Source organism: Penicillium pulvis (assembly GCF_028828015.1).
Source record: "Penicillium pulvis strain IBT 33274 chromosome Unknown contig_7_segment1_segment0, whole genome shotgun sequence".
Taxonomy (NCBI): domain Eukaryota; kingdom Fungi; phylum Ascomycota; class Eurotiomycetes; order Eurotiales; family Aspergillaceae; genus Penicillium; species Penicillium pulvis.
Window position 1 is genome coordinate 2,389,203 of NW_026643079.1, and position 21,991 is coordinate 2,411,193.

Below are 21,991 nucleotides of genomic sequence, written 5' to 3' on the forward strand. Positions count from 1 at the left end.
CATTTCCCTTCCAATTTGTTGCGAGGACTTTGAAATTGAACGTGTCCGCCTAACACAGGGCCTTTGTAAGTGTTTCTCTGCACAGTGCAGACCCGATTACTTCGGCTTAGGCCATCCATCAATGTCAGCAAACCAGCGCGACCGATAGATCTCATCGCCCAAGTTGATCTTGCGCCGCGCACCATTGACCACCAAGCTGGTATGGAAACCTCGGAACTTGGTCCAGAGCGACTGCACATAGATGAAGCTGCCATCCGGCGCCAGGTTGAAACTCTTCAGATCTGACTGCGGTAGCTCCTCAAAGTGACCGGTATGATTGATACCGTGCCGATCATCAGTCGTCACCTCAAAGCCCTTCATGTACATTTCCTGAACATCTTCATACTCGGCGAAGAATTCGCCCGTTTCAATGTCAAAGGCGTGCAAGCCCCGATCCTCTGAGATGAGAAACTTGCGCTGATTTGGCACGGGCACGAGATCGTGCGGCCCGGCCCACCACGGATAACCTTTACCCCATTCGGTCTCGATGGTGTACGCATTTGGAAGACGATAGATGTACCGGTCATCTTTGCGCAGTTCACCTGTTGCCGTGTCGAACGGGTAGCCTATGATGGTCCCGTGGGCGGGGATTGGGTCTGTGCCGTCAGCGGCGGCGTCGGTGCCGGTCGCCCATAACATCTGGCCTTGCTCATCCCAGATCATGCCGTGGATGGCGCGAAGACCTGTGATGTTTTGCACGACGGGCGGATTGTCCTCGAGGGGGTTGTCGAGGCTAATGTTGTACACGAGAATACCATCCCAAGGCCGTTGGCCGGTTGTGGAGACCGCGAGGAGGTCATTAGGGAGAGGTTCGACACTATGGGCGTTCCATAGAAACTCATTATCGCGACAAGTAGCCCAAGTGATTTTCTTATCGCGGATTGGGTCATCCGGGGTGTGGTTCACGACTATGACGAGGTCACTGTATATGGCGGCGACACTCTCCCCGCCGCGCATGTATTTCATGTCGGTCGCATCATTGGCACCTCCATACAGACAGCGCTGCAGTTCGGAAGGTAAGTCCTGATGCACATCTTCACGACGAAAACTCCATTTCACATCACCGGTGCGATCATGGATCTTCAGCAAGGGTGGGTGGCCGTATACGCCGGTGATGATGTTTTGCCAGGGCCTGTTCTCGGGCCGTAATCGGGCTTGGGGCTGGATGGGTGGAATGTACCAATCGGCCAAGGGCTCGAACAACAGGGGAATCCAGCCCAAGGCACCCAACATGATTCAGACTTGGGGGCAACCAGATAGGGGGAAAAGTGGAAAAGGAATCCAATTGCCACTTAGGGGCAGAGGGATTCCTCCGTGTACGAGTGGAGATCGAGCGGGAGGGAGATGTTACTGCGCCAACATTCGGACAGGGATTCCTTCGTTATCGCCAATGAAAAAGCGGTTAAAATTGGGGCTTACATGAATTACCGACAAGAGATATTCTGGGAACAAATGATGAGATCACGCCTTCAGCCTCGTTGACTGCGAACTTGGCACCCTTGGCGAATGGGGCCGAGTGGATTCCAACCAATACAGTTTCCATTAAATGATTGAATCCACAAAGACCCTGACTTGGTTAAGGGTCGCGTGTCTTAATCTTAGCCCAAAAGCACCTCATTTTTCGATTCTCTCCTCACTCTCCTCCTTTCCGAACTTCATATGCTATTCCCATCATGAAGAAGGTGGCCGGCGTGGTGAATTATGTGCGCCACCAGGCCAACCAACTTTATCAGTCTCCTAACCGGACCCTGGAGATCCTTGAGGTCTTTTGGGATTTTTCGCGACGCTATTTCTACGCTTTAGCCTTCTGGTCACTTTTCAGCGCCAAATTGCTTCATCTTTTTGCCCATTTATACTCACTCCCCTTGTCCAAATTCATTCTCTGGGGACCTTCGTTCTTTTTCCAAGATGTCGCGATCTTATTGCTGTTTCGCATTTTGGTGCAGAAAACCTCAGGTTTCATCGCAGTGACATGTGCACTTATTGTCTTCCCATTTAGGTAAATCCGCGCGTGTCCCCTTTCTGATCTCGTCTGATCTCGACTATCGAGTGTACAGCTATCAGTGGGATCTATAAGAAACATCTAACGCGAAATGCAGTCTTATTGTCTCGGGAATGGCAGCCGCCAACTTCTCCGTCTATGTCTTTACAGGCTCTGAGATTCACTGGAGACAGGCCAAAACCTTCACTGGGGACGCTGCAGCTTTGCGAACCCTACTATCCGGCTTGACCGGATTTTTGATTGGGGAAGCGCTGCTTGTGGCAGGCGCCTTGTTCACGGCCCGCCCAATCCACAGATTTGTTGGTGGCGTTTTGCATGTCTTGGCGTGGCCCTGTCGCTGGATGCTGACGCGACTGCGACCGTGTGTGGGACCCCTATTGCAACGTTTCCCAAAACGGTCACATACATTACCGGATCCCCGGCTATACGAGCAGATTCACCTGGAAGATGATTATTTGAACGATTCTGAGGATGATGATGATGACTTCTTGCTCGACCCGCTCGGTCACAATGTCTCGGAGAATAGGCGTTCCACCGACCGCTTAGTTCCGAGGGTCCTGGTGCTCGGGTTCGTATTCTTGGCAGTGACGTTGCGTTTACTCCGCCCGTCTGAGCCGGTGTATCTATATTTGTCAGGAACACTACCATTGGCCTCGCTCTTTGAAGGCGGTCACCGGAAATCCCCAGTCGATATCTCGGGACTGCCTCCCTATCAGTTTACTTATCTGGCAGGCCAAGACTCTTTGCATATACCACCATCCTGGGACTGGATGCCCAAGGATGCTGGCCCAGGATTTGAGGATTGGAAGCCCAAACTTCCCAACGCGAATGAATCGGTTCACTACAGCCCACAGACAAATCCCCTGCATATTTCCAACTTACAGCAGCCAGTCTTGGAGTCCATCCAGGGCGTTCTCGCTGACGGGAGTGTCAAGATCAAACATGTGGTCCTGCTGAAGCTCGAAAGTGCTCGCGCAGACACATTCCCCGTGCGCAAGGACTCGTTCCTGTACAATCGCATCGCGGAAACCTATGACAATGGTGAAATACCCAAAGAGGTCCAAGATCGCATTGCCAATCTCACTCGCACGGCCGAGTTCTTGACCGGCTTTCCTTCTGGTTTCCAGCACAACGACACCCTCCATGCAGGCCACAAAGCCTACGGTGGTCTCAGCGCGAGCAACGCCTACACTACTTCCACCTACACCCTCAAGAGTTTGGCCGGCACACTCTGTGGAGTGACTCCGCTAGTTGCTGATTTCAATCGCGAGTGGGAACACCACATCTATCAACCCTGTCTGCCCCACGTCTTTGAAATGCTCAGCAACCAAAAGGGTATCACCAGCGACACCGAAGATTTCACCCGATGGCCCTGGCACTCAATCTGGATGCAGTCCGTCACCGAAGGTTACGATAATCAGGATAAACTGACCCCAGTCTTGGGCTTCAAGGACAAGTACACCAAGGAGATCATCGAAAGCCCCGAAGCAAAGCACTACCCCGTGAAATCCGAGGAAGTCAACTATTACGGGTACGCCGACACCGAACTACGCGAGTACATCAGCGACGCTATCGATGACGCTGAGCGCGACCACAAGCGTCTCTTCCTCTCTCATCTGACCGGCACCACCCACCATCCTTGGGGCCTGCCCAATAACACCTACGAGCAGATCCTCGGCTCAACGAAAGGCCACAACGAAGATCTCAACCGATACCTCAATGCCGTCGGCTTCCAGGACAAATGGCTCACCGAAATCATGGGTATCCTAGAAGAAAAGGGCGTCGCCAACGAAACCCTTCTTGTAATGGCAGGCGACCACGGTCTCTCGCTCCCCAACGACGGCGGAATCACGCCTTACGATAATCCACACGTCGGCAGCTTTGCCGTGCCCATCGTCCTCGCACACCCGCAACTGCCTGCCCTTGAGATCAGCGCCCCAGTCATCAGCGACCAGATCGTCCCTTCGATCCTGGACCTGCTTATCGAGTCCAACTCTCTTTCCAAGAAAGCTACCAAGCCAGCGAAGGATATTCTGTCTCTGTACGAAGGCCAGTCGCTCATCCGCCCGCTCATTCAAGAACAGAATGGCATGCAGGATTGGCAGTTCACAGTCATGAACACTGGTGGTTCATGGCTTGCGGTCCGATCCGCCGCCCGACCGCAGTACAGACTCGTCATCCCACTCGTCAACGATGTCGAGTGGCGATTTTCCGATCTGAGCACCGATCCATACGAGCTGAAGCCGATCTCAAGGTTCAATCTTGCGGATTTGGCCGCTGTGATTCACAAAAAGTATGACGAGGAGGTCTTACAATGGCTTTTCGACGCCGCATATGTGACGAATTGGTGGGTTGGGGAGAACTGGGCTCGGTATAGATTCCATCCTCAGAATCATGGAGATGAGTGATTCGAATATTGTTCTTGGTGAATTTGCAACACTCATTGGAAGTGGAGACTGGTCTCTCGGTTCAAAGTCATCTTGACCCTGCTGGCTGGGTTTTGTTTTTGGACATCAAGTCCTCGAGAGACCTCCATATATCCAGCGTCGGGGTCGATCCCCAGCGCATATATCTCATCGCAGTCGGTAGATTGGAAGATCTCATTTGAGACCTGCGCATGCATATTGAGGCCCATCCTTCTTGATCATATTTTGGGTTCGACGGTGATACCTATCCTAGACACAGATTTGGATGGTACTGTCTATTAATAATAATATGGCGTCAGCATTTAAACTTCGTTGTCATCTATTTCAGCTAGTGAATGAATCTTGAGAGGATTAGAGAGTATACATGGAAGCATAGGATGAATGAAACATCTCATTGCATTGATATTGGTTACTTGGTCTATATGTTGTGTAAAGGAGAATGCTAAATCTGGGTATAGCCCTGAGGATTCACGATCGAGTCTTGTATTGCTGGCTTGAAACGCGTATCAATACCAATAAATAACTTTCATCCCTCCCGAGGTCCTTCGTCCGGATAGGAATGTTTGATGGTCTGTTCCCCGGTGGTGAGGATGATTTTGATGTGCGTCATAGTGAGTTTTCTGAGATGAGAAACATCTGCGGCCCGAGGTCACATAGTACCCCTGTCTAGAGTATCTCTACCAGCTGGATCTATGCCATGTCCAGCGTAACTCTCCTTGGTCCCCCGATTCCATGAATATAGCCTGGGCGATTCGTTCCCGCGATTTGACCTAGTTTCGCTTGAACTGACACCTACAGCAGGAAAACATAACAGCTTCAGTGTAGAGTGGCCAGGCCAACAGTGTGCCGTAAGAGGTATTGCTCTAGATCCAAGTTCGATAACATGGAACGAAGACAGGTGTTGTGAATGGATTGTTGTGTGGTAGAACATGATTCGATCTTTGCGAATGGAGGCAATAGCTTTTAGGGCTGGGCTGCCTTGCTGTAGTCATTTTCACCCGGAGCTTTCCGCCTGACACGATCATGATTCACATTGCTTAAGGGTGCTGATTCCGGTGTATAGCCAGCATATGACTGAGATCATTGACATGCATACCTTTCTGGCTACCATCTGACATGTCTCAGTATCCCTCAAATCCCCGGCACCACTCTGAAAGAGAGAGAAAATGGCCAGTTTCTCCATCTTGTGAATGGCTGAGTAATCTAATTCGTCCTGTCAGGTCACCATGACGAACAGGAACACGCAGATGATGGGCTGCAATTCCAGATTGTAAAGTTCCTGCGGTAGAAATGTATCAAAATTCCAGATACCGAAGTGTCTGTTCAGGCGTAGCCTCAGCCAGATGCGTCGATGTTCATTCCAAGCACCTCTTGTTTGAGTCATCAATTGCACTCGAGCAATTAAAATAAGCCACAAAGGGGGCCTGATCTTTGTCGATTTTCGTGTCGTAATGGTAGTATTGAATGATTTGCGTGAAAACCATAAGCCACGATCGTCTCTGCACCAACCAAGTGATCACAGGCCTTCTTCGGACTTGCTTCAAAGCATGGCAGCTTCACAGTTGAGTTTCGTACATCTTGGTTGGTCGTATTTCGATACACAACCCAAATCCGACTCTCCTGGTTGAATGTTCGCCGCCAGAATACCACGAGATAGATTTTGACACAGGTTGGCATAGCTGTTATCTTGCCGCAGCCCTCCTGAACCGCAGTCCCAACAATCTGTCTCCTGGATCGTGTTTTGCGTTTCTCACTGAAGTTCAGTCCTATTCCCACGTTCTCCTGGCATCGGCCACTTTTTGTGTACCGTAGGACTGCCATCTGGTAGTCAACAGCATATCAATGTATCTTCAAGAGATTCATAGATCGGATTTTAGTGGATTAGTTCCGGAAATTCTCGCCGTAGGTATCTTGCGAGGGCCCCGAACTATTATCAAGCCAAAGTCAGCACTGACACATCATATCATGTGCTCGTCAATCCTTCTTCATCCACTTACCTGCTTCATGAATAAATCCTCTTCAGACTCGAAGTCACCCGAAGTTGTCTTCTTTTTGCTTTCCCCGAGACCATACTGAGAAGGGGGATATCAGCGCGCCATAGGAGGCAGCAGAGGCACCTGGGTGGTTGATGAAGAAAGAGAGAGAGAGAGAGGAAGGAGAGAGAAAGGCAAGATATTTATAGTAGTCAAACTTCTGCCTAGAATGTTTGTTTGTCTTCTATAGGCAGTAGCATATTTGTGTTCCTTGGTGATTAAGAATTTTTCGAGATTATCCGTACACACGTGGAGAAGATGGGGTTCAACCACTAGAGTATACGTTGTTTGTAGCATTTGAATGCCATATTGATAAGGCAGATAAATGACAGCAACTACTGTAATGGAGATAAAATCTTGTGAAAGCAGTGAGCTGACCACATAGGCATGCTCTAAAGGGCTGACTGAAAAGTCAGGTTTGGTTTGTGAAAAAGTGATTTGATCTCTTTACATTCAAATGATATTTCTGCACTGGCCACACCACAAGATATTGACCTTTTGTCAGTCCAGCCTTTGAAAGATACATGTGCAATATGGAATTCATAAAGCTACTTGGAAAAGTAAATCATCCATCAACGTAAACACTAGTCACTGCTATCTGGACTACGGCTTGCGAGCCAAAAAGGGATGCTTCAGCGCCTCCGCGGGTGTAATACGCTTCTCAGGATTCAGAGTAAGACACCGATCCAAGAAATCAAAGAACATCGTCAACTCTTTCACATCAGCATCTAACATTCCACGGGTACCATTGCCCGTCAACCGCGTCTTCAAGTCGCGCGTGGGCTTCTTGAAATCCAGGATGCGAGTAACAGGTCGACCGGTGAGTTTGTCTTCTTCTATGCTGTGGAAATTGAGCATGTCATCGAAATGCAGGTGGGCGAGAGACCCACGACGGAGAACCTTGGGCGGGTATTTTCCACGGCACTCCATGATGGATTTGAGCATTTGATTGTTGTTCCGACCAGTGAAGAGGATCTTGCCCGTGTACAGCTCAAAAAGGGTACATCCGATGGACCAGACATCAATGGCGTGGTCGTATGGAATGCCCAGAATGATCTCCGGGGCTCGGTAGAATCGACTAACCAGATACGGCGTGATCTCATTGTCAGAAGCGGGAGAAGCAGAACCAAGATCGCAAACCTTGAGTATATTGCGCTGTTCATTCACGAGGAGATTGTCGGGCTTCAAATCGGCATGCAAGATGTTACACTTGCGGAGGAGACTCAGTCCAAGGAAGATCTGTTGAGAATAGGCCCGAATCGCGCGCAGATTCAGCCCAACATCGCGACCGAATTTCTTGAGCACCTCTCGAAGATTCATGCTCAGGTTTTCAAACACCATGCACAGATGGCCTTTGTGCTCGAAGTAGCGTTCGAATTTAATCACGTGCTTCTTGTCTTCGGGGTCGGCCTCGCGCAGCTGCTCCAAAATCCCAATCTCTTTCATACCAGCTTTGCGCATGGTATCGTTCTGGCGGATAATTTTAATTGCCACGAGAGCTCCCGTCGTGGAATCGGTGGCCCGGACAACAGAAGAAAACATGCCCTTACCGAGGGTTTGCGTGACATGGTACCGGCCGTTGATCAACTCACCGATACGGAGGTTGTAGTATCCTTCGGGATCATCCCAATTGTCCATCATGCTGATGTCCAATTCCTTGGCTTGCGGTATGGCGGATATTGCCGATGCGTGGGTTGGTTGTCCCTCCTTCTCTTCGGCAAACATGTCGTCGTCGTCTTCTGCAAACATATCATAAGGATCCTTTGCAGGAACTGGGGGTTGGTGAGGGGGAGCATCAGGGATAAGAACATCCTGCTTTACAGTTTGAGTCTCATCGTATGCTGCAGATGATACATCCTCTTTTGTGCTTTGACTACCATCACGTTTTTGGGTCTCCTCTTTCATGTCCACTGTAGGATCATAATCTGCAGCCGAGGGTTCACCGTCAGGTGGCATATTTGAGTTGGCGAGATCTGTATCCTTGCTGATTTTAAAATCAGCGAAAGCCTGTCCAATTTGTCCATTGGGTGTCTGTGCTGGTGAGAAGGATGGAGAGTCTATAGGGTTGAATCGAGGTCAGTTATATTCATTATGCTTTGAATTGAGAAACCTACCGGCCGTATCTTGTGCACTGGTTGGCTCTGTGCCAGGAGTTGATGAGTCCGTATCGCCATCTCCAGCGTGCACCGCTTGCAGATGCAAGGGTGTTGCTTGGGTTCGATACTTCGCCCGAGTGGCCTCACGACGTTTCCGACGTGCCTCTAAGGCAGCAGCTTCATCAATTGGCTCAGAAAGCTGCGAAACCTCTGCAACATCCGAGGAAGAGGCTTTCACACTGTAGACTCGATTAGTTCATCATTCTTAGGATGGCCGCAATGAGTAACATACTTATCGGCGAAATGGACACGGGAAGGAAGAGCCTGCTGCACCTGAGTTGATTGTGTTTCAGCACCAAGCTTGGAATCCCGAGAGCCAGCTGGGGTCTTTCCTTCACCCACTACCTGACCAGAGGAAGGACCACGTCCATTGCGGTCTGCTGGATGCGCATTTGAGTCCGGCTCATCATAACGTTTCTGCTTCCGTGGATCGCGATACGGAGATCGGTTACGAGTGCGCTGGCGCTTATCTTGGCGTTGGTCGTAATCATCCGTATACCGTAGGCCATCACCATATGTTTCTTCCCGGTCATAGTCGTGATAAGGCTTGTTGGGTCGACGCGAAGGGCCTCGGTCTTGTCTGTCGTCATATCTGGACCCATAACGGGAGGATTCGTACCGGGAGCTCTCGTACTCATCATCGCGCCTGCGCTTGTAACCTCTATCTCTGTTTTCACGGTACGGCGAGCGAGAGGGAGATCGAGATCGCGATCTCGTCCATGAGTTGCGTCGGCGTGGTGATCGGCTGCCTCGCGATGCAGGGGATCTGGGCGCACTAGCTCTGGGGGGACGGTCAACGCTGGTGCCATTAAGAGGAGTTTGTGACGCAGTTGCCTTCAACTCAGTACCTGTCTCGATGATCTCACCCTCAGAAGGGGTCGATAGAGACCTCGACCTTCGGTGTGATGCCATTGCTGACAGAACTGCACCCGAGAACTTTTTCTTGCGGCCTTTGGAGGAGGCTTCACAGGGTGAAAAGATGCTCAGTTAGCACGAGCACAAAAGCGATATTGTATCTTTAGGGATGTTTGAAAGTCCAACCGGCTTGATAGGCCTGCCTTCACACCAAAGCCTTTTTGCAGCTTTGATTATCCCAGGCACATAGTTCAGTGACTAGGTCTGTGAAAAGAAACGGGACGCGCTAGAATTCGATAAGGACGAATCACGCGTGGATGGGAAGAGATGTAATGGAGAAAGAGAAGTCGCGCGATCTGCTCTGAGATCTGAATCGACGATACGCCGATTTTGCCATCCCGGATATAGCAGGCGGTCTGTCTAGTTCCCCGCCTGCATAGATAAACCGTTAAAAAAAAACTTTGGCATTCGCCATCAACGTACCCCTCATTCCAGTCTCTTAACTCCCACGTTCAATTAAATCCTACAAAAATGGGTGGCGCTAGCAGAGAAGGTGAGCAGCATTTACCTTTCCCATCCTTTCACCCACGATTAGGCCACTAAACTTCTTTACTAGGTGGCAAGGTCAAGCCCCTCAAGGCCGCAAAGAAGGAGAAGAAGGAGCTTGATGAGGATGAGCTCGCTTTCCGTGAGAAGCAAAAGGCTGGTATGTGTACCCTATAATGTTCTTTACTGGGCGTTCAACTGACATCTCGGCGCATTAGATGCCAAGGCCAAGAAGGAGATGGCCGACTCCGCCAAGGGCAAGAAGGGACCTCTGAACACCGGCCAGCAGGGTATCAAGAAGTCGGGCAAGAAATAAATTCGGAACGGAATTCTGCTAGGCGCATATCACATGGAAGGACTTGGTCCTCGACATCTTACGATCCAAACGAATCTTATCACCAATGAGAGCGCAATACATTCTTCCACCCATGCTATACCCACCGACAGTGTTTCGGTTTGATGTTTATATATCTATTGTGGGTTGATGTACATTTCTGTATAGAATAGGTTGAAATTGTTTACAATTAAACCCGCAAGATCATCTTTCATTAACTCAGCCCGAAAAAACATGGTTCTAAACGAACAAGCACCACTGAGAACAGGTCACAGGAGCAAGTCAATACACCGGGTATCCAAACTAGACAAACAAGAAGACGCCCAGAAACCAAAGTTTGGGAAACAATAAGAAAAAGAAAATAGAAAGATAAGGGGCCTAGATGTTTTGAGATTCTTCCTTCAACCTCCATTTGATAAATCAGCTGGTGACACGCTTCACCCACAAAGTACTGCCATTCCCATTGTTGTTCTCATCCAATCGTCTCCACGCCCGAGCGGCCTTCAGTCCAAGCTCATGCTCCTCTCTCTTGATCTCGGCAATGTCATTCTCGATGCTCTGGACGCTCCTTTTCACCTCCTGTTTGGCGGCAAGGTCATACGCAACATTGTTAGGTTGAATGACTCGGGTCAACTCTTTGATCACCGTTTCCAGGTTGACTCGACGCCGTGCGAGTCCATCTCGTTTGGCTTCCAGAGCCTGGATGCGATCCACTGGATCTGTAGGAGGTTGAGCCACTGGATCTGGCCCCGGGGGGACCTCTGCTGGAGTCGGCTTGCGAATTGGCTTCCTTGACACCGGCATGGTGATGGGAATTGGTCGTCGGCGGGACATGATAGACGGGTTATCGTCCACGGCTTCTGGTGTGCCACGTGAGTCGGGCTGTGGGCTTTCCCGTGGGCTTTCCCGTGGGCTATCTCGTGGACTATCTCGTGGACTATCTCGAGGGCTATCTCGCGGAGTATCTCGAGGGCTTTCACGTGGACTGGGGTTGTCGGGCTTCGGGACATCAATGCTACCACCAAAGTCGACGAGAGGTTGCGTAGGGAGCAGGGTATCAATTACCGTGTTGATTTCTGGTAGCGGTTTGATATCTCGTTGTTCCCGCCATTGCTTAGTTGGAGCATCTCGTGGAGTTGGTCTCTTCGGCAACGTCTTTGGACTACCGGCAGTGATCGTCGTCACGGTAGTTGGAACCAAACCAATATGAGATAGCTGCACACCTGTGTTCGCGCTAGGACGTTTCGAATGCACTTCACTAGGAGCCACACGTGATGTCGATCGATGACCTCCGTCCTTAAGCCTCTTATCTTTTCCTCTGATGGGTACAGGGATTTCGCTCTTGTAGAAACTACCGCTTCGACTACGGGCTTGGGCGAACTCCTTTATGGGCAAAAGCTGTTCGCGCCCCCAGCTCAAAAGGTTGGATGCAGACCCAGCCGCTTTATGAGAAGTGTTATTCTGCGGGTTGGCTTGAGCAGCTTTTCCAGCGGTCGTAGTGCTTGGTTCGCCAGAATGGACATGCCGGCGTGCACTACTTGGATGTTCAGATGGCGCTTTGACAGGCAGATCCTTGGAGATTGGTGGCGGAGAAAATGATCTAAAAGTTGGTTCAAGAAAAGAATCTTCCGGAACGGATTCCTGACTAGCATTGTGATATTCAAAATCCCTGCGAATGGGTGCGCTAGGGCCCGATTCCAGCGTTTGTTGCGGTGGCTCAGCTGGTGAATAGTTTTCTATGGCGGATGGGATCTGTTCTGGCTCTGCCACGAATGCAACAGCCTTCTTTTTGCGTGGAGGTGTAGGCGCTGCGGGTGGAGATGGTGGAGTATCAACATAAAGCGCATGTAAATGAGCATCGGCGAAATACTCCCCAGTCGAAGCTCTTTGTTCCTGGCGCGGAAAACTGTTCGACTCATCAATAGGCGATACACAGAAGCTGCTTCCACTGTCATTCACAGTCTCCAGGGCGGGCGACGCCATAGGGGAAACGGCAGAGTATCGCCGTTCATTGGCGTCCTGTGCAGTGGCCAAAGCCTCGCTGGCCCGAGTCGGTGTGTTGCTCTCGTCATCCGATGCCCTAGTTGAACTATTAGACGAATGTATACCCGAATAGTCACGGGAATACCTACTCGGGTAGCGAAGGCAGGCCCTTGGAGATGGGCTCTATCCGCATTGAATCCACATGCGCCGAGTTGTTATCGCCCGATGTGGGGTTGCCCATTCCCCGCGATCGATTCAGTCCCTTCGACCACATCTTTTGTCTGCGATGATCGGGGTGGGGATAACGTCGCTGATTGCAGTATCGTGAAATGGGGCTGGTAAGAAGAGTTCAGAAATACGGAAAAGCTCACCTCGGTCAACGAGGTGAGATGAAAGGGAGAAAGTAAAAAAGGCCGGGCTAGCCGGATCAAAGAAAGTAAGGTCTGACGACTGACCACGGGTGCCAGCGCGGGGTGAGCTACGAGAGAAAGAGGAAAAGGGAGAAAAAAAACGAAAACTAGACCTCCAGTTGTGAGACCAGCATGGCATCACCAGGTGGAGTAGGCATAAATTAAAATGGGGGCGATGACCTAGTGGAGTAAACAAAGGAGCTTTTAGGGACTAAAAGTTTCATGTTTAGGTTTGGGCTGATTGACGTTTCTTTGTTTAATTCGCTATATATAGCAGGAGACTGTATCATTATGCGCCCATATCTAGCATGATTGGTATTCATTTCATCTTTCCAGTGGAATATAAGTCGATATAGTGCAGCAGCGCATACAGTGACCAAAATAGCAACAATCACGTGATACAGGGGACGTTGACGCTAAAACCCTTAGGAACATGGGTTCCGTGGCTCACTTGGATAAAGCATCACTGACGTTGCTTCTACATATTTCTTCTAAAGTTCATATCGAGGGACAAACACTTGAACTGTTATTGACAGCATACTTGTTGAAAATGACCCGAAAATAATAAGCGGCTCCAAATTTCAGATTTGTCATGTCATCGTGATCCGGAGAACGTCATCGCAGAATATCAAGATACTTCCATCCCCAACCTTCTTTGCTAAGAGCTAGAAGAGAGAAAAACAAACATTTGGAACTCAAAAACTATTAAGAAAGAACAGATTTAACCAAACAACATATCGCATCTCCAGCTTCACAGCTCACTGCGAACGCGCTCGGTCTGCTCGGATGCCTTCTCGCGGACTTTTTCAGCGGCTTCCTGGCCCTGGGCCCGACCACTGGAGGCACCGATCTTCAGTTGCTCCAAGGCCCATTGCAAGGTGTCTACGACCTTGGCATAAATGGTGTCCTGGGGGTTTGTTGTGCCATACTTGAAGTAGGTAGCGTGACGGCGAGCGGCAGCTCGGAGCTCGTTGATGTTGGAACCTTGGTACACCGGAATACCGTACGAGTCCAGATATTTCTTGAGATCAGATTGCGACCACTGCTCAAAGGTGGCGTCTTTGGCATGACCAGTAGCCTGTGCGGCAGCAGCAGTAGCCGATGCGTATTTATCGCCGCCGACCTTGGAAGCCTGGTCATAATTTTCCTGAGCATACTTAGCCAATTCTTCCCGAGAAGCATCGGCCTTCTTCGCAGCCTTGGCGTTGACAGCAGACAAATATTTACTAGCAGAGAAATTAGTCATTGTCAATTGCTCTCTCTTCGCGAAGAAAACTTACAGGAGATGCTCCTTGTCCCAAGTGTCAAAGTTGTACTGGTTCCAACCACCAGCAGCCCGGTGCGCACTAGCACGTACAGCGGCGATGAGTTCATCACGCTTGCCAGCCTGAGGAACCGGGACACTACGAGCATCAAGGAATGCCTTGAGGCGGGAGTCAGACCACGTCTTGACAGCAGCATCGAACTGATCCTCTGCCTTGAGCTTGACATCATCCGTTGCCCGGGCATACTGATTTCCAGCCTTGGTAGTAGCAGCACCGATAGCCTCGGAGGCAGCAGCAGATGCACTGGCAGCCTGACCGAGCAGATAAGCGCGGTGCTTACGAGCAAGGGCAATAAGCTCATTGCGCTTGGAACCCTGCGGGACTCGCACATTGTGCTCATCGAGGAACTCCTTAAGCCTAGAGTCGGACCAGGCGTTGAATAGTTCTTCACTCAGCGATGCCTTCGCAGCTTCAGCAGACGCACTGGCAGACGCAGTAAGGGCGCGTGCCTGGAGACTAGCAGCTCGGGAGTTGCGGCGCACCATGGCGATGAGCTTGTCGCGGCTGCTAGGCTGGGGGACGGGCCATCCGCGCTCATCGAGCCATTCCTTCAGATCGGACTCGGACCACTGTCCATACAACCAGTTACCAGGGTATGCGGCCGTCTCACCAACCTTTTGGGCGACATTTTCGTAGTTTTCACGAGCGGTCTTGATGAGGGCGTCGCGCTTGCGGGGCTGAGGTGCAGGAATGCCGTGGTAATCGAGGAATGATTTCAGTTGTGAGTCCGACCAACTTGTGTACTGTTAGTTTGGTTTGGCGTGGACCGAAGAGTGCATAGAGCCAACTTACGTATCGAACACCCATTCTTTAGCATACTGAAGCTCGTCCGACAAGTGATCAGCGACTGAGCCAAGGGGCTTCTGTACCTTGGAATCCCAGTTGGACTTGACCAAGTTTTCGAGGTCCTTGCGGTCGGCGGGAGCAGGGTAAGGAATGTCTGGATATGTCAATTCTCAGATCACAACATGATTTGCAAGTGGGGAGCAGGACTTACCATGATCCGATAGCCATCTCTCAAGCTCTGTCTCGTGCCATTTATTGTATACTAGAGTATTGGTGTTAGCGTTGAAAGCATGGACTGTTCTCCATAAGCAACGAACCAGCTTTGCTCCACCAGCTTGAAGCTCCTACAGCTTCGGCGGTCGCAAGGAAAAACACCAGGCCAGTGGCCAAATGGAGTTTCATGGTGGCTTTGGTTTTGAATTTTGATGAAAGCTGCTGAAGTATTCGAATTAGTATTGCAATTGTCTACAGACCCAATAGACATTAGGGAAGGGGAGACAAACCCAAGAAAGATTGGAAATCAAAAGGAAGAAACAATCAAGGCAGGAGCATGAATTCCCTTAAATACGAGGGGTCAGATCTCGCCTTCAAAGAGTGATGCAGGCAGGGAAACAACAGCAGGGATGATCGTGCAGTGACGTAGTTGGGGAATTTGCCTGGTTCCCTAAGTGCATGATTCATCGAGTGGCTCATTCTTCCTAACAAATAAAATAGCGTCATCTGATTACCTTGTTTCTTATAATAAAGCTCCTGGCACAACCATGCGACCGAACAAGGGTTTTATGGTAGACATTAGATGTGCCTTTTTGCTCAATCTTTCAGCTTCTACGTTGGGCTCCACTTTGTGTCACCGCGGGATTGGTATTTGGAGGAGAGCTTTGAACCCTCGTATTCAGGCCAACCAATGGTTTAGAGCTTAAGTCTAGTTCAAGGAGCGAACAGGGTCTTTCAAGTAAATTAGAATCAAATTTCCAATCTGAGTGTTATACAGTAAGCTATTCATGAACGTTCCCGGGATTCTTCCTGCCTTGTTGCCTGAGGCATAGAGACAACCCCAACCAATCAGCGCCCAGTTTCAATATCCTAAATGTAGGGATGTATGAGAGAGTGAGAAGAATTCGACTCTACAATTATTGGGAATGACCAAAGACCAAAGACTCTTTCAGGTGTGCAGAGTCTTGTAATCCAACGAAAGGCACGTGTGACAGCTTATTTCACCTGGTTTCCTCGGGCTAAATTTTCCCAAGGGTTGCCAGACTTGTCATTTCATGTCGTAGAAGAGAATATGAACTAAAGCAAAGCTCTTAGATTGCCGAACGACTGTCTCTCCAAAGCCTATTCAATATCTCCCATGCAGTTCAAAGAGTCTCTTAGGCAGGGTCAAACTAAGAGCAGGTCTAGTGCCGTACATTTCACGTGTCCAAGGCGGTGAGATGCGCTATAACGATATGGGACTAGCGTTAGAGCCCAAGGCGGGTAGCTATCAGTTGCGGGGACTGAGGTCACTTCGATGCTTCTCTTTCAATAAACTCCTCTGATACCTTTCGTCCATGTGACGATCCATACATCCCATTATTTCCTGTGTGGAGATACAACCATTCCAGTTAAAGCTATCAGATGTCATAATTTGGCTTCCCAACAAAATCGCAAAACCAATCACCCCTTAAGAGCTAGACAGGTCGTCATTACCTACTAAGCAGGCTATGGATCCTTTATCACCAGTTTGCCGTGAGCTGGCCTCGCCTGGCATCTTTCAGCCTGTACTATCTGTGTATGTTTCCCCCTTGAATCTTGAATAGCTCTGAAGCTGACCTATCCATCCCATCCCAGCTTGATCATTTTCGGCATCCTCGTTTCCTATCTACCACAACACATTCGAATCATAACACGACGAAGCTCCTTCGGAATCTCACCTTATTTTGTGCTTCTCGGTACCACTTCGGGTACATCTGCCTTTGCAAATATATTGGTCTTTCCCAAAACTGCTCAGGATGTTGCTTGCTGCAAGGAGATCGACGGGTTGGCCTGCTTCGCAGGGCTGTTAGGCGTTGTCCAAGTGGGAGCGCAGTGGCTAAGCTTCTTTTTCATGTGAGTAGAGCGATGTAGTTATTTGAGGGCGCAGATGCCTTGCTAACACCGTCCAGTCTACTCCTCTTCGTGATCTATTTCCCAAGGGCTACCTCCGCCACCGACCCAGCTGCCTCTGTCTCCTCAACCTCCAGTGGCGCGACTTACCGCACTGCTCTTTCGATCACTGCTATTTGCCTCTTTCACGCCCTTGCTACATTGATCATCTCGGTGGCATTTGCTCTCCGCCAGCCCGCCGCCCTCCCAGCGTGGGCAAATTTCCTCGGAATTTTATCTGCTATTCTTGCGTCCATTCAGTACTTCCCCCAGATTTATACAACCTTCCGGTTGCGCCACGTGGGAAGTCTGAGTATCCCGATGATGTGTATCCAAACACCGGGAAGTCTAGTCTGGGCTGCTAGTCTGGCAGCGCGCGAAGGAGCCAAGGGCTGGAGTGTTTGGGGGGTCTTGGTTGTGACGGCTTGTTTGCAGGGAACTTTGTTGGTGATGGCAATCTACTTTGAATACTTCGGCCCCGACAGCAAGCCTAAGGGAAGTGCGAGCGAGGGTCCGGATGAGCAGGATGCGGGATCAAATGGGGCTTTCCCGTCCGAGAGACCTGAGGTGCTGGGACGGGAACCGGTATCCGTGGAACAGCCTTCCGAAGAGACCCCACTGCTGCAGAGCCAGTGATCTTCTCCTGCATGATATATCCTATATAAGGCAGTGGCCGGTGCCCGGCACGAGGTAGAAGTCGGTTGTGCTACCTGGGTATGCATATCATATATATAGATATAAACTCAGCAATGAGGATTCAGGGATCAAGGTAGTCCTGGAGGTAAATGAGTTGCAAGGATTTTTTATTCCAACCTTGGAGCCAAAGGTTTCTATTTTATTTATCCCATGACCCAATGGTTATTGTATCCTGAACTTCGGAATAAATTGAGTCTCGGGAGTGTCGTCCCAGTGCATATCACACCCACACCCGCAAGGAGATCCCTTTATCGTCGCGTCGTAATCCTGTCCATCCGCGATTTAATCCCAATTAAAATTAAGCGATAGGGAAGGTCAGACGGAACATGTCGTTGGCGACCCAGAATCCACCGTTGGCCTCGGGCATAAGGTGGAATGTCTGGAAGAAGTTCTGGGGTCGTTCTTCGCCGTCGGTCTAACAATAAGTCACGTTAGCTTGTCACTTTGAAGGCATTTTCAAGATAACAGGTAGGAACTCGTCTTCACGTACAATGAGACCACCGATCACGGTCACAATGAGACCACCAGCAGGAGTGGGCTGGGTATCAATAGACGTAACCTCGTGGCGGACTTGGTTGAAGCCTAGGGTCTGTTGAATTGACTTCGTGGTTAGATCTTTGCGTGGCATAATTGGGCCCTTTGGTCCAATGGGGGGTTTAACAAACCGTGATCTTCTCCATGATGGCGGCCGCACCCTGGACATCAGCCTCCTGGAAGGTGAGGCTCGATTGCTCGCGCTGTCGGGTTCAAAGAATCGTCAGTATATATCGCTCTGTGATACAGACGTTGCGACGTGTTTGAGGGTGGTAAGGACTGAGCTTACATAGAGCATTGCCAATTCTTTCCGATCGGTGTCAAAGTTGGTGTAGTAAAAGGTAACAAAGTTCTCTATAGATCGAATGATAAGTTATTTGTGCACCCATTCGTATAAGCGGCTTAGCATTGAGCAGGGGTTGAATGGAGCGCTAGCGCGGGGCTTTGATTTTATGCCGGCGCATGTAGGTCCAACTTTTGGACAGAGAGGAACATACTAGCGATATCTTTGAAGTCTGCCACGAGAGGAATTGTCAGCTGGGTCTATTATTTATCCAATTTCAAATGAACTTTTGTCATTTCGTCATTGTAGGAGAAAGCCAAGCGCAACCTATTCACACAGGGCGAGGGGTATTCTATACGCCTGCTATCTGGTGGAGTTGGGTGACCTGAGAGAGGAATTTGCCGGGAGTGAACCATTTGTAACTCACCAGTCATCTTGGCAGATTGTTTGGGAGAAATCTGAGTGTAGGTGTGCAGAGGAACGAATATGGTGGGATGAAGGTATTTGTTGATGCGGGAGGGGTAGTGGAGGCACGAATTCTGTCGTTGATGCCTTGGCGCCTTATGCGCCAAGAGAAATCATATCAGCCCGATTACGACGTCACGAGTATATAAGTGAGATGAATGGGGTAGTGCGAACTGTTTGCAACAATAATGATATGTTTGGTCTATTTCTCTTTTCATGCAAGAATAATGGGATGATATAGTTTGTTTGGTATCATTTCATTCATTAATATCTACCCTGATAATATTGTTCTACTTATGCTGAGTCCTCCGCAAACATGTCCTCGGCTTTGGGCCGTGGCTTTCGAAGGCGCCGAGATGCTGAGTCTGGTTCTTCAGGCTCTGCTTCAGGCTGTACAGACGCTTGGGGCTCAGAAACATCCTCGCCCGGTTCCAATTTGGTTTGTTCTATGGGCTGATCATCTTCTGGGCCTTCAAGGTCGCTGTCTTCCATGGGAACTCCATCAATGTCACTCATGGATTCATCTTCTGGAGCATTGTTGTTTGCAACAGTATCCTGGGTCTCGATTAAGACCGGATGATTCGAGTCCAAATTGTCAGGCATAGGGTCATCGTCCACAGCTTTCCAGCTGCTCTTTCCCTTGAGGAAAGCTTTATTGGCTTGTTCCGCCTCGGCTTGCTCCTTCTCCTTCTGTTGCTCCTCCTCGGTGAGCGGCGGCTGCTCAAACATTTGGACGAAATGCCCATGACTGTCTTGTGGGAAGACACACCATCCTTCCCACAAATGCAAAAGAGTGCCAACGCTGCGTTTCCACTTTTCGGCCTTAAGTCTACCCCAGCTGAGATCTTTCTCGAGTCGGCCGAGGTGCTCAAAGACCTTATGAGAGCGAAGCGAGGATTCAAATAGCTGCCGATATCGCCAGGCGTGACGTATGCCGCTGGTTGCTGATGAAGAAAGGATATCGGAGACAATGTACAGCCCAACCAATTTAGCGGAGGACAAATCCATTTTTTTGTGAGACGACATGTTGGCATCGTCTTTGTAATCATTTTCTGGGGCTGCTGCAGCCTTTTCCAATTCCCGGTCAGGGTTGGCCCCAGTGTATGCCAGCGGGCTCAAAATATTCAAGACAATCATGTCCACAACCTCGTCTGCCCCTGCGCCAGCGTGTTCAATTGCGAAGGAGGTGATGCGAGCGACATCACCCCTGCGGAGCTTAGCATGGGTCGTCGGCAATCGAGCCAAGAGATGAGTGAGCTTGGCCTTTTGCAAGGGATTCATATAGCCAAGGCCGTCTTGTTGGGCACTGATTCCTTCTGTAGGTGGGGCTCCACCATAATTCCGTCTCTCATCCTCATGGTCAGAATGCTCTTCATCTGAGGAATTGTAGTCCTCATCTGAAATAAACTCATCAAGATGGGTAGCATATTCAAATTTAATGTGACAATCGGGTGGGTTCCAGCTTGCCCCACCCTCGAAAATCGACGCAAGCTTATCCATTTTACGGCCGGGCTGGGGCTGGGTAACAGTCTGCCAGAGCTTCCATCGGTAGTATACACCACCTGGGCTCCGTGCATCCCAAATCCAAGCCCATTTTTCATCCCTTTGCACTTCCGGCCGACTCATTAGCAAGGCCTCAAATTCGGGGCCGTGCTGTAAAAGGGCCTCCAACGTCTTGTGAATTAGTCTAAGCTGTTTGAGTTCCAACGGTACTCTGACTTCCACCTGCGTGGAAGGTGCAACCCTTGCAAAATTAGATCCATATGAGCTTGGGGGTGCGAAGCTTCCGCGATGAGACCCTGGAGGTGGAGCACGGTTCAGGCGAGCCCCGTGAGTTGGCTGAATATTCTTTGCGCCAAATGGCAGTGGGCTAGCGGTCGAGGAGCCAAGGCCAGTTGAAATAGTTGAAGTGACAGCTGCAGACGAAAGATGTCTAGACAAGGAGAGATAATATCCTCGACCCAGATACTTGTTTTGAAGTGCACTGACAGCGTTGTCAATATCAGAAGCAGCAGTATCACTTGCAAGGGTAACAATAGCCGCGGATGATTTTCGTTCTGTCGCGATTTGGCTGGATGGGCGCGTGATGTGTACATTGTCAACGACCAGAGGAGATGGGATCAATGACTTTACCACTGACGGAGACGTCCCAGGTGGTAACAATGTCAGCTGCAATGTCGGCTTAGCAGCTGCTCTCTCTGAACTTTTGATATCGGCTTTCCGGTAATCTTCATCGTCTGATGGGCTGGTGAATCCAGCTGGTGGGCCAAGCGGACCTGTGGTTGTTTGATCGAGTCCCAGCAGACCCGGCGCTGAGTCGCGATTGCGCGACAGCGGCGCTAGCCCATCATACGTCCGTTTAATAGATGAATGTGGGGGCAGCCCTAGTGTACCTGGGCCGCTGTTGCGTGGGCCAGAGTTTGTGAAATGGCGTCGCGCTGGCCCCCCTCCACCTCGAGTTGCAAATGAATTCGGCCGTGTATCGAACGTCTTTGGCCCGGTAGGGGTGTCATCCTCGAATGATTTTACAAAGTCCTCGTAGACTGCCGCGGTTTCGGCCTTCTCCCGGGCGCGTTTGGCTTCGGCTTCGGCTTTCTGGCGCTCAAATAACGATTTCTTCGGCAGCGCAGAGAGTTTGGCGGAAATATCAGGGAATCCTTTCCCTTTTGGATCGTCGGGCATGGTCTGTAGGAGCTGCTCCTGCAGCGGTAGGAATTCTGCCTGCGGTTGACGTTGAGAGAGGATGATCTAGAGGTGAAGCTGGAGTCCTTCCTGATTGGGGATGCTCCTGGGCGGTGAGAAAGGCGGTCTCTCTTATCAGCTATGTAGGTATTTGAGCCTCAACATCATTTAAATTTAGGGGACACTACGCCTTACAACCCTTCCAATTGAGCTCAAATCTTGGAATATGGCATCTTACAAGCTAAGTCTACTACAATCTGTATCGCGGAGCTGGAAAGTTTCTCTAGGCAATATCATATCGTTCCAGAATGC

At 50.0% G+C, this 21,991-nt stretch overlaps 11 protein-coding genes across 11 annotated transcripts; 3 read left to right on the plus strand and 8 right to left on the minus strand.

Annotated features, from left to right (window-relative positions):
* Positions 1 to 96: 96 nt before the first annotated feature.
* N7503_008865 (uncharacterized protein) lies at positions 97 to 1,272 on the minus strand (the record flags this gene model as incomplete). Its single annotated transcript, XM_057068412.1, has 1 exon — positions 97 to 1,272. One exon carries the CDS (start codon positions 1,270 to 1,272, stop codon positions 97 to 99), a length of 1,176 nt encoding a protein of 391 aa, XP_056919267.1.
* A 413-nt stretch (positions 1,273 to 1,685) lies between these two features.
* N7503_008866 (sulfatase domain protein) lies at positions 1,686 to 4,449 on the plus strand (the record flags this gene model as incomplete). The annotated part of the gene is made up of 2 exons (XM_057068413.1): positions 1,686 to 2,038; positions 2,139 to 4,449. Exons 1-2 carry the CDS (start codon positions 1,713 to 1,715, stop codon positions 4,447 to 4,449), a joined length of 2,637 nt encoding a protein of 878 aa, XP_056919268.1. The 5' UTR covers positions 1,686 to 1,712.
* Positions 4,450 to 4,481: 32 nt separating this feature from the next.
* On the minus strand, positions 4,482 to 4,664 carry N7503_008867 (uncharacterized protein; the record flags this gene model as incomplete). The annotated part of the gene is made up of 1 exon (XM_057068414.1): positions 4,482 to 4,664. One exon carries the CDS (start codon positions 4,662 to 4,664, stop codon positions 4,482 to 4,484), a length of 183 nt encoding a protein of 60 aa, XP_056919269.1.
* A 766-nt stretch (positions 4,665 to 5,430) lies between these two features.
* On the minus strand, positions 5,431 to 5,650 carry N7503_008868 (uncharacterized protein; the record flags this gene model as incomplete). Its single annotated transcript, XM_057068415.1, has 2 exons — positions 5,431 to 5,541; positions 5,564 to 5,650. The coding sequence occupies 2 exons, from the start codon at positions 5,648 to 5,650 to the stop codon at positions 5,431 to 5,433; spliced, it is 198 nt and encodes a 65-aa protein (XP_056919270.1).
* Positions 5,651 to 7,103: 1,453 nt separating this feature from the next.
* Positions 7,104 to 9,568, minus strand: N7503_008869 (putative serine/threonine protein kinase (Prp4); the record flags this gene model as incomplete). The annotated part of the gene is made up of 3 exons (XM_057068416.1): positions 7,104 to 8,557; positions 8,615 to 8,835; positions 8,889 to 9,568. 3 exons carry the CDS (start codon positions 9,566 to 9,568, stop codon positions 7,104 to 7,106), a joined length of 2,355 nt encoding a protein of 784 aa, XP_056919271.1.
* Positions 9,569 to 10,042: 474 nt separating this feature from the next.
* On the plus strand, positions 10,043 to 10,373 carry N7503_008870 (translation machinery-associated protein 7; the record flags this gene model as incomplete). The annotated part of the gene is made up of 3 exons (XM_057068417.1): positions 10,043 to 10,064; positions 10,128 to 10,217; positions 10,276 to 10,373. The coding sequence occupies 3 exons, from the start codon at positions 10,043 to 10,045 to the stop codon at positions 10,371 to 10,373; spliced, it is 210 nt and encodes a 69-aa protein (XP_056919272.1).
* A 438-nt stretch (positions 10,374 to 10,811) lies between these two features.
* Positions 10,812 to 12,648, minus strand: N7503_008871 (uncharacterized protein; the record flags this gene model as incomplete). The annotated part of the gene is made up of 2 exons (XM_057068418.1): positions 10,812 to 12,471; positions 12,524 to 12,648. 2 exons carry the CDS (start codon positions 12,646 to 12,648, stop codon positions 10,812 to 10,814), a joined length of 1,785 nt encoding a protein of 594 aa, XP_056919273.1.
* An 875-nt stretch (positions 12,649 to 13,523) lies between these two features.
* On the minus strand, positions 13,524 to 15,330 carry ish1 (double-strand break repair enhancer MSC1; the record flags this gene model as incomplete). The annotated part of the gene is made up of 5 exons (XM_057068419.1): positions 13,524 to 14,010; positions 14,065 to 14,844; positions 14,902 to 15,049; positions 15,107 to 15,157; positions 15,213 to 15,330. Coding segments are annotated over 5 exons (1,572 nt in total), but the record flags the coding sequence as incomplete, so codon positions are not given.
* A 1,253-nt stretch (positions 15,331 to 16,583) lies between these two features.
* Positions 16,584 to 17,655, plus strand: N7503_008873 (PQ-loop repeat-containing protein; the record flags this gene model as incomplete). Its single annotated transcript, XM_057068420.1, has 3 exons — positions 16,584 to 16,666; positions 16,726 to 16,983; positions 17,040 to 17,655. The coding sequence occupies exons 1-3, from the start codon at positions 16,599 to 16,601 to the stop codon at positions 17,653 to 17,655; spliced, it is 942 nt and encodes a 313-aa protein (XP_056919275.1). The 5' UTR covers positions 16,584 to 16,598.
* A 358-nt stretch (positions 17,656 to 18,013) lies between these two features.
* Positions 18,014 to 18,966, minus strand: N7503_008874 (nuclear transport factor 2 family protein; the record flags this gene model as incomplete). Its single annotated transcript, XM_057068421.1, has 5 exons — positions 18,014 to 18,130; positions 18,206 to 18,304; positions 18,381 to 18,452; positions 18,539 to 18,603; positions 18,960 to 18,966. The coding sequence occupies 5 exons, from the start codon at positions 18,964 to 18,966 to the stop codon at positions 18,014 to 18,016; spliced, it is 360 nt and encodes a 119-aa protein (XP_056919276.1).
* A 325-nt stretch (positions 18,967 to 19,291) lies between these two features.
* N7503_008875 (SWAP/Surp domain-containing protein) lies at positions 19,292 to 21,679 on the minus strand (the record flags this gene model as incomplete). The annotated part of the gene is made up of 1 exon (XM_057068422.1): positions 19,292 to 21,679. One exon carries the CDS (start codon positions 21,677 to 21,679, stop codon positions 19,292 to 19,294), a length of 2,388 nt encoding a protein of 795 aa, XP_056919277.1.
* Positions 21,680 to 21,991: the final 312 nt, after the last annotated feature.